The sequence below is a fragment of the Durio zibethinus genome, chromosome 12, assembly GCF_047325235.1.
Source record: "Durio zibethinus cultivar Kanyao isolate XHJ-2024 chromosome 12, ASM4732523v1, whole genome shotgun sequence".
NCBI lineage: Eukaryota > Viridiplantae > Streptophyta > Magnoliopsida > Malvales > Malvaceae > Durio > Durio zibethinus.
Window position 1 is genome coordinate 19,353,006 of NC_143173.1, and position 10,892 is coordinate 19,363,897.

General features: G+C 33.7%; 1 protein-coding gene across 2 annotated transcripts; it reads right to left on the reverse strand.

Moving 5' to 3' along the window:
• Positions 1 to 1,087: 1,087 nt before the first annotated feature.
• LOC111297005 (expansin-A10-like) lies at positions 1,088 to 2,527 on the reverse strand. 2 transcript variants are annotated; one of them, XM_089740990.1, is made up of 4 exons: positions 2,461 to 2,527; positions 2,281 to 2,426; positions 1,795 to 2,107; positions 1,309 to 1,688 (listed from the first exon to the last, which is right to left on the reverse strand). In XM_089740990.1, exons 2-4 carry the CDS (start codon positions 2,423 to 2,425, stop codon positions 1,385 to 1,387), a joined length of 762 nt encoding a protein of 253 aa, XP_089597116.1. In that variant the 5' UTR covers position 2,426; positions 2,461 to 2,527; the 3' UTR covers positions 1,309 to 1,384. The 2 variants fall into 2 exon arrangements, with proteins under 2 accessions (XP_022747259.2, XP_089597116.1); XM_022891524.2 differs by having other exon boundaries at positions 1,088 to 1,688; positions 2,281 to 2,527.
• Positions 2,528 to 10,892: the final 8,365 nt, after the last annotated feature.

Genomic DNA, 10,892 nt, shown 5'->3' on the forward strand with positions numbered 1-10,892 from the left:
GAGTTGCCATGGATTGGTCGGTGAAAGTGTTTAAGTTTTACCTGCAACAGTGATGAAAAGCTATATTCTACTTCTAACCGAAAAGGATAGGAGAGCACAGTCAGCACATGACACTGTTAAAGAGTCAATACCAGCATAACTAAATAGTTTATAATTAAATAAAATCCTTTCACCAATAAAAAAAAAAAAAAAAAAACCCCAAAGTGTTCACCGCCGGACACCTATAAGTTAGCTAGAGAAGTGCATATAAACCTTATCGAATCAGATTCAATTATTAACACTTTTAAATATCAAACAATACCTTGATTGGTAACAAAAACCAGTATCTTAAGTCGAGCTAGGCCAAACCCTGCCAAGCTCATTGACAAATCAACCGCATGCACTAGAATTACAAGCAATTATATATATTTTAATGCATGACGAATTACTAGTATATTAAAGTGTCGCTCTCTTGTAGATGTACCCAAAAAAGAAAAAAAAAAGTCTAATAACCTTTTTTATTTGACACTAAAGTCATAAGCTTTCCTTCCAGTGTCACCAAAGTATCAGTAACAGTAATGACACGTGTAAGGATAGATGTTAGGCATTATATTACTTAGTCAAAGGTCAAGTAGCCATTTCGTAATCCTCTTCAAAACCAGCCACATGGGATTCCTCATTTTTGTTAAACAGGCAATTAACCTTGTTTTCTTGGTTAGTCTGGAGTACATATTCATCCAAAACCACCAAAATGAAACAAACAAACAAATAAAAGAAAAAACAAGGTAAGCGTAAATGTTGTTTTAAGGGACAGGGCACGCCATTATCTCAAAATTTGTCGGTTTTACCTAAGCAATAAAGTTGCTGCAATTTTCAGGATTTGCAGGTTTGAATATTTGTGAAATTGGCAGATGCAAAATTAAAACATTGGCCTCTTGCAACAGGTAACTTGCCTATTGTTGAAGTTTCTTTTGGATTAATTAAAACTTTTTTGCTTAAAAGAATAAAAATTCTTCAATTTGTATTGAGAAATGTTGTAAAAGAAATTGCCAATTTGAGATCTACAATCAAATTCATTCATATAAACTAATATAAAATAAAAGTCGACTTAGGAATTAAGTGAAGAAATCTTTAATTTGATATTCATTCATGGCTGTGAATTAAATAAAAGCCAATACAATGGAATATCCCTGTTTACTTTAAACTATAACTCACAGCCATTAATCAATTAAGTAAAAAATATATAGAAGGCCTAGCGGGTGCCAATAAACCACCACAGCAATAGACAGCCACATTAGGGCTGTGCCTCTCCTACTCTAACTCTCCCTCTTATACCTTCCCCTCGACTCAAACAATGGTTATTACATACACAAACTTCCATTTCAGGACCCCTTGTCCTGAAACTCTAAAACTGACCACCCTCAAATGTTTGTCCGAACTGCCAATTTTCTGGTGCCACGTTGTAGCTTGTCACAGTCCTGCCATCGCTTGTGGTGACTTGGAAGGACAGGCTTTGGCCGTTGAGGTAGGAGTTGCTCTGCCAGTTTTGGCCCCAATTCCTAGACATTGCTTGCCATCCTGTTTTGGAACCCTTGATTGACACTGAATGGACATCTCCAGCACCTCCAACATTTGTGATCAAGACCAAGTTGAAGTAAGAGTGACCATTTATTGTAAACCTTATTCCACCTTTCTTCATACAGGGGACTCTGTTTAGACCCGACAAAAACATGTTATTGAGATGAGCTCAATCAATATTTTAGTAAAAAAATATAGTTTAACTAAGTTTTGATCGTAAAGGGTGTTAAATATTACCTTCTGAATGAAATGGGGACAATTCCAGCACGGTATTGAGCAATTTGCAAGAAAGCTGGCTCAGCTAAATCAAAGTGCTGGAGAGGAGGGTTGCACCAGCCACCATTGTCATTGGACAAAGCGGAGTTAGGGGGGCAGAAGTTGGTTGCAGTGACAACAATGGATCCGGGCAGGCACCATTTGGGGTCATTGTCACACCTCATTTCATAGCAAGAACCGCAGCTCAAACCATTGTTGAACAAGGCAGTGCTAAGTGCTGCAGTGTTAGTCCCATAGCCTTGGCTATATAAGTTGCCATATCCACAAGCACCTCCTGAAATAGTAGCAGTGGATATAAGAAACCAAAAGAAAACCAAAAGTTATAGACCACCTAAAGTTGCTAAGTGCAATTTTGGAAGTGCACAAAAGAACTTGACACTTTTAAGTATGTTTTCTTTTTCTCCTTACATTCCTTTTGTATAAAATGACAAAGTCCCCTAAACTTACCCATTGTGCCAGATGCGTCACCACCACCATAGAATGTAGCATGGCCACCTTGCCATCCTCCCCCATAATCACCATAGGTGCCGGGCAGGCAAAAATTGAAGACAAAAAGCAGCAGAGAAGTCGCGGACAATGCTGCTATTGCCATTGGGAATAATAGTTGAAGTGAGTGGTGAAGGAGAGCGGAAGAGAGGGAAAAAGAGAGAGTGTAATGAAAAGGCTGGTGGTGTATTTAGTGCTTGATGCTTGTGACATTGGGATGGGAGAAAGGGTTTATATAGGAAATAAAGGAAAAAGTCTAGGGGCGGTGGGATGTGGACTTGAATAGGAAGAAGAGACAAGCAAGCAATTCTCACGTTGAAGAGGGAAAGCCAAGGCAACGAGAATAGATTTTCATATTTTCAGGTCATTTACAAGGATCAAAGCCAGCACATGCAAATGTTCCAGTTAGACTACCAACCGCTAGGCCTCTTGGCCCCCACCTGCACATGCATTTATCAACTCTTCCCCTCCTCCTACTGTTTTTAATCTTATTCTCTTAGTCCTATTAACTGTTTTCGTCTAAATATTGCTTCCTTACGTGTAGTTTTGTGGAATTTCTCCTTGAATTTTCTGAAATCCCACCAATCCCTCGAGAAATCTTTTATTGCCTTTGATTGGGGGACTTTGGGGTTTTTTTTTTTCAAGTCTAATTTGGTGGCTACAGAAGAATATCCCCCCAAAGAAAAAGTAACAAAATTAGTCAAGGGAACATTGTAATAATTTTGTCTTAAGACTTCAATCTCAGTCATTTTAAACCCTTGCACTTTCACACGCATTGTAAAAATGCGGTTGTGGTGAAATAGGGACACCATATTATCTTTCAAAGGATTTAAATTCCGATTGTCTAAATGAGAAATCAGTAACAAGGACGCGTGAATGTATTTTTTATGATCTTCAAAGGCTTTGAATGTAGAAGATAAAAATTCCATCAGGGTTTCCTGTTTATCTTTCCAGGATTATTATAGACACCATTAGGAGTTCATCTATAAGCATATACCATTTCTGTTAAAGCAGTTGGCTGTTTAACAGGGAAAGCTTACCGACCTGAAAGCAATGGTCATCTGATCTTAAAACCCTCATATTTTCTAGTGCAATATGCAGATTGTTAGGTCAACTCGTTTTTCTTGTATATTTTTCTCGTACCAACCATATTTTAGTGTAACACGAGCATTAATCCATAGTCTCATGGATGGTGACTTGAAGGATCATTTGTCGGTAATTATAATACAAATTAAAATGCATCATTAATGTCATTTTGCTAAAGCTGATTGATTAGCAAGTCTGTATATAGCATCAGATGCACACGCAGGCTACATATGATCGGAGAATTATAATAGAAAGAGAAGAAGCTTTATTTTTAATTTCATCATCATTAATCGATCATTGAAATCATTAGCGTACTTGGGTGATTAATTTTTTTTAACGTTAAGGTTTTGTAGTTTTTCACAATGATTAGTTCATTGTTTTATGTGTTAAACAGGAAGAAAAGGATCCAATTTTTCTGATAGAAAGATTTGATTACTGATTAAGTGTCCCTACCATGTTAGGGAGCACATGCAAGCCCCGGGCTTCACGGTCCCTTACGTTCATGCGTCATTTTCATATGAATTTTGAGTGGTTTTCAGTTGTAATCTGATACTGATAAAAGATTAAATATAAACATCCAAAGCAACAAAAATATTCATAATATGAGATACTGACCACATGATGTTGATTAATATACTAAAGGAAAATATATATAAAAATGCCTTGATTTGCTCTTTTTGTTTTCTAATTTCACATCAGTAGGAAAAAGGAAAGATTCAGAATCATACTTTCTGCTACAATTACTATTCACCATATCTTAAAACTTTGTCTATTTCAAAATGGAAATATGGAATATTGGAAAGGTGCTATCAGGTTCTTTTTAACATTTCAATGAGCATCTATGGCAAGATATTCTCATAAACAGTAAAATTTTAAGTCCTGATAAGAAAATCTCTTCATCTATCTTACTGATAAAAAAAAATGTTGAACAAAGTCCAATGTGATTTTAAAATATGGAAAGAAAGTCAAGTTTTGTGGCTTTCAGTGCCAAAAGAGACAATGTCAAATAAAATAAACATCGCAGTATCCCAGTGCTGAAGCTCATTTTGTTGAAAAAATGTTATTAAATTTATAATTTTGGCTTCCAAATGTCAGCCCCTATAGCTCAGTTGGTTGGATCCTTCAAGTGGGCAGCAAACATTTTGATTTCCAATTTCTTTTGCCTAACAAAAACTAGTGCAAGAGGAACAAACAATGAGAAGTGTAGGCCAGAGGGAGAGGGTAGATTTTAATTAGAACAATGAAGATTTCTTCATTTAATGCATATATATATATATATATATGGCATTACCTGCATCAATAGTTTGGTCCCTTTGTTAACTGCAGATTTTCCTTTTCTCCAATTAGCTTTTTCAAAGTTCTTACTCTTTTTTTTTTAATTAAAAAAAAAGAGGAAAAAATATAAAATGGTATGGGATTTTCTATATTTATTGTGTCTTCTGTTGTTATATCAGTAGGTTTAAGATTTGTGGCCCTAAAGCTCTCCAGGCACTTTCCTGGGGACAACATTAATCAAAGCTTGAAATGAGATCCACAAAAAGGTCATGTGGAATTTATCCAAATGTTGTGTGTTAGGCGCCAATGAGAGTGCCCTTCACAAGGGATTGTCCCTTAGTCCCACCTGCAAAGAGACTACCATCTCCCTACAACCTACAATGAAAATGGGACCATTTGCTCAGCCAAGTGAACAGTCACTTTCCGGTCGTCTTTAAAAGACATATACGGTCACACATATCAGCCACAAAACAGACCAACTTTGGGGCTTCCAATTCCAAAATAGACCAGTTCTAACAAAAGGTTCAACCCTCTGCATGTGCATTTAATTAGAAGCTCAGGTTGTAGGGCTGCCGTAACCCTTGTAACGTGGCAAGGTAGTTACATTTGGTGTTCCACGCCCTGATTTTGTGTACTACTGAAATAATATGTTCCAAACGGTGAAAAAGATCACCTTTCTAACAGATATTGATTGATAATCAACCTTATGAATGTAAAAGGGAAAACCTCAGTGTTTTTCTCGTTCACAAATTTGTCCACATATTTTCTTATAGCCAAACCCCAACTTGCTGATAACCTTCTAATGACAGCAGCACCTTATATGTAACGTCCCCAATCTCATATTAGGAGGATGTACGGATAAGAAATGATATATATGTAGAGACTTAATCTTAACCTTGTGAGGCACCTTTTGTGAGACAAAATCGTGAGACCTTCGGGTCAAAGCGGACAATACCTCGTAGGTTAGGTGCAGGTCTTTACAAATAGTATCAGAGCCAGGTTACCAGTCCGTAGTCGTGGGAGTCACTAAGTGTTACACGATGGCCTGGTGTGATCTTGGTCCTGTGGATGGACTCGGCTTGACAGGAACATCAAGCATTAAAGGTGGGGAGATTGTAACGTCCCCAATCCCACATCAGGAGGATGTGTGGATAAGGAATGATATATATGTAGAGACTTAATCTTAAACTTGTGAGGTACTTTTTGTGGGACAAAACCGTGAGACCTTCGAGTCAAAGCGGACAATACCTCGCAGGTTAGATGCGTGTCTTTACACGGTAAAACCGTGGGAGTCACTAAGTGTTATACAATGATTATATTATATGAGAGACGAGAGTAAACATTTTATATGCTGGCACAAAAAACATTAGACTGGCTGCAACTCATCACTTAGCAGACCTGACACCAGCTTAATCAGAGCTATACACAATACACTTGATTCTGAAACAAAAATGGTATAGAGGAAGTGTTCCTAATACTTTATAACTGCTTTCGAGTCGTTGAATATGATTATCACTCCTCAAAGGGAAAAATGGTAATGTAATGGAAAAAGAGAGTTCAAAATTTGAATAACTACTGTTACTATTTACCTTTGGGATGATTAAGTTGTTGATTTTACCAGAATGATAAGTTGAGAACACATAGCTGCAAGTTTGTCCCTACATGCAGAAAACTGCAACAACCAAGAGCAGGCACAGATTAGGACAGTGCTAGCAATTCTCCAGCTAGTTCAAAGGTAATATTTAATACAACGGCTTGCAACATTCTTTAGACAACTCAATTCTATGTCTAATAACAGATTGTATCTCTCCAAACAACTACTGTTCTGTTTAAACCAAAGTAGCAAACAGTGTTTTAATATTCCTTTCCAACCGAATATCGTAGTCCATAAATAATTAACATCATTCCAAGGCAAACCTAAAAGCAAAGATCGGAAATTTTTTTCCTCTAGCTTGCATACAATAGTATACCAAGCCAGTTGATGGGAATTGTTACAATTAATTACGCATTTCAGTCTCCTATCTTTGGCTGTAAGCTTATCTTTGATGAACAATACATTGAAGAAACACTAATACTGTCACGTCCTGAGATTAAAATATAATATAATCATATTATCTTGAAATAAAATTTTAAAATAATATGAAATCTTGTTGCTTAATCATTTTAAAATCCTTCAATAAAAAAATTTATTTAAGAAAATTCGTAACTTTAATTCAACTAATAAGAAATTTTCATATTCTCAAATGCATACTAATAAAAATTTAAACCGTTTCATAAGAGTTTACTAGCCAATAATATCTCGAGTATCTAAGTAATCTTTTCAATATGAGTTTCTAGCTTCTTACATAACTAAGTAAACTTATCATTAACTCATTTATAAAAAAAAAGTAAATGAGAAATAAGCAAATCACAACTTAACAATCATAAGCTAACACATCTTATCATAACAAGTTTATTTTCATACATATCATATAGATTATTCAAAACATTCATCAAATCATAATATTAAAACATTTCAAAGATCATTGTTATATCAAACATTTCGTAAATTCATAAATCAATGTCAAAACATATTAATTTTATAAATCACTGTAAAATATACTACCATTCAAATATCATAATCAAACAAAATCATAGTTCAATCATTAAAATCATCGTAAATCATTTTGATATATATATATATATATCATGGATCAATATTTAAAATCATCACAAATCATCATAAATCGTTAGTTTATCATTAATTACAGTAACTGCTATAACCTGTGACATTGGCTGTATCAATAATTTAATAATCATGATCATTGTTAATTATTATAATTCTCTAGCCAAGGCTTAATGCTAACTACTATAACCAATTAGTTAAGGTCATAGAACTAATTTTGGTATCGATGATTGTACTTTCCAATGATGTAAAAACGTAATTATAATAAAATCGTTCCTTAAGCATAAATCATTTTCTCATTTCATTTTTAAACATGATCCATAATTTACATAGCAAAAATAAAAAATAATCATATGCTTCGTCCTATTTTCATATATCGAAAATAATAAAATAAAACATTTACTCATTTAAAAACTTATATATATATATATATATATATGTATACATAAGTTTGAAAACAAATAAAGTGTGTGAGATTTTATTTATCTCCTTTCGATTTCACCACCTAATTTTTCTTTCAAAATAATTAACAACCTATTCAAGATAATTTCAACATAATAAAAATTAAACAACTCATTTTGAGACCAATTATACTAAAAGCAATTAAGTTAAACAAGGGTTAACTAAACTTTAATACTTACTGCTTGAGCTTCTTTTATTAAAATAGCCATATCTCAAGATATTCAATTTGGAATTAAGATCTTTTTAATGCATTAAAAACTCAATTCGATAAGCTTTCTAAGCATATATAGCCCATCTCGTGATTTCTTATAGATTAATTATAATAATTTTTACAATCCACATTATATGCTTCTATTAGATAACATGTATATCTTTTAATAACAATTACATATTTATTCATAAGAAACTTCAAATTCAATTCTGCTTGTTTCGTTGGAAAATAGTTTCAATAAGTTTTCAAACAAATATGACTTAATCTATAATTCATTGGATAAAAATTAAAAGAAATTTCGTAATTCCTTCTTGCTCCTGCTATTAGGCAGCTTGCAGATCCTTAAGTAAAAATTAAATTACTTTTTATAAAAAAACTCAGAATTAACTTTCGTTTATTTCATTGGAAAGTAAATTCAGTAAGCTTTCCAACAGTATAAATAATCATAGCAATAATTTATTTTTTAATATAAAATATTATCTTAATTTACCACTACAAATACCAAGGTTTATACGAAACAAAAATTTTCCTTTCTAATCTCATCAAATTTTTGTTTTTTATTTTTACAGCAATAAAATCATATTACTAAACATTTTTAACATTTTATTAAACCCTAAATACAGTTTAAATGATTTGTCCAAACTAATCTTAAAAGGGATAATAAATTTTTTAAAATTTTAAGATTTTTATATTACAAGTTAAATATCGAAACTTAATAATCAATATTATTTTTTTTAAATTAAAAAAAATTATTTTTTATCTATAAAAGATAACTCTCTTTGTAGATTTTATTTTTGCCTTTCACTTTAAATCCTTTTGACTTATATAAGAAATAAGAGAAAAATAAACCATTATTTTCTTTTGATACAGAAAATAATAATATAATTTAATCATATTAAAAGTTGAATTATTTACTTATAAGTCTTTTATCTTTCTAATTTTTTATTAGAAACCCTTTCACTTATAAAATACTTAAAAAAAAATTTTTCACGTGTATTACAAATGCTTTTCTGAAAAAAGGGCCGACTGGTCAGACTTGGCAGCCCTTCCATACCAACTAATCCCTGCATCATGAACAACCTTTTAGGCCCAAATTTGAGAAACATAGGACCCAACTCATCAATTTTCAAGCGATAAAATAGTAGTAGGAAGCCCATAAACCATAGCATAGTTGTGTCCTTTGTTTAACACGATGACTACCAGCAATTTAAGAATCTTCCTCCCAACTCGCAAGGCACTCACTGGGCACTTCAATAGACCATAGATAAAATCCATTTCTCAGATAAATATATCTAACCCCAAGATATCTATAAAGAGACAGGTTGAACAGACAGAAACCAAATTTTTCTTAAGAAAAGAAGTCTCATTCCCGCGTTCTGTCCGTCACAGGCGCAACCCTCCACCCTTATGCGTGCAAACATACCACTCCATCTTAGTTTATATCCAAACCCTTTGTCTGTTCACATACATATTCACACATATATACACACAGACAAAGAAGAAAGAAAGAAAGAATTGCTTTTGTAAATCTGATTAAAAAATCCTTCACATGAGACTTGTTTTTACAAGCTTAGTCTACTAATGGTTTGTTGCAAGATATATGTAGAGTTAAAGTTCGCAAACCTAATTAAATATAATTAAGTGGCTGTCTAGAGTACAACCAAATTGTTCGATTGAAAAAATCCTTTGTTGCCGAGAAATTGCCAAAGGGCAGGCACACTCTGATGGTGAAGTTTTAGATACAAAAACTAAGACTAAGAGTTCTCGAGAAGGGGAGAAGATGAGATGATGGAATAAGGCACAAGGGAGATGTACCAAAGTGAAGTAGCTGCTTAACATTATATATGTATATATATAGCTCAATGGAGTATGGCTTTAATCTCTGCATGAGTGATGGCGAGTGAAATAGATCATTATGGTTCATTCACATTCGTTCATATCTGTGCATGAGTGACAAGTTTTAAGTTCGTTTTGGATATGCTAAGCATTGAGGAGACAGTTAGCCAGCATTTTGCCTCAAGGGAATTATGTATTACTGTTAGTATTATGGCTAGTTCAACATGGTTGTTGTGTCTTTTTCATCAGTACTGTATTGTTACTATGAAAATGAAAAATGCTCTCTTCAGGCTATTACTAACCTTTTTAACTCTTTTTTCACATGGCAAGTGCTTATTTCTATATAATTTATAACCATAACCATCCCAACAGTGCAAATATCTTGATTCCTCCACAACCGCCTTTTTGTTTTACCTGGGGAAATAAGATTCTAATTTTTTTTTTCTTACAAAGGAGGTCGTAATCTTCTTCGGATAAAAGAAGGGTAGCAAGTGCTGGAATTTGAATCTCAATTGGACGCTACCTCTTAAGCTGGTTGCATGAGCTAACTGAGCTAACTTCATGTTATATAATTCAATGAGATTTGAATCTGTTGAAATTTGGGTTTGAGAGATCCTGATAACTGTTTTATTTTCTCATAGAGAATCTCACTGAATCATTTTCTCCTATGGAACTTTCGATGCACGAGTGTGTCTGATATGATCTGTGCTTGGCAGCCCAACTGTTATGCCCATTCTAGCAGTGCAAAGCCCTTTACACCCGCCAATCACCTAGTATAAGGTTCTGTGCTGCCAAATACTTAAAGGATTACAGTAATCCTATTTCAAACGGTTTATTCTTTTGAAGAAAAGGTAAAGGCTTTGAAGTTTGATCTTAGCAAGACCTACTCAATAGGAACAACTTTAGTGTTTCATTTTTTTAGGGGGGGGTGGGGGGTAGGGGGCTGGTGTTATTTTTTTGTCTTTCGAGTCTTAGATCTGTATATGAAAGTAGACATTCAAGCCGTAAACGAATTTGGAAATTCACTCTTTGATGGAG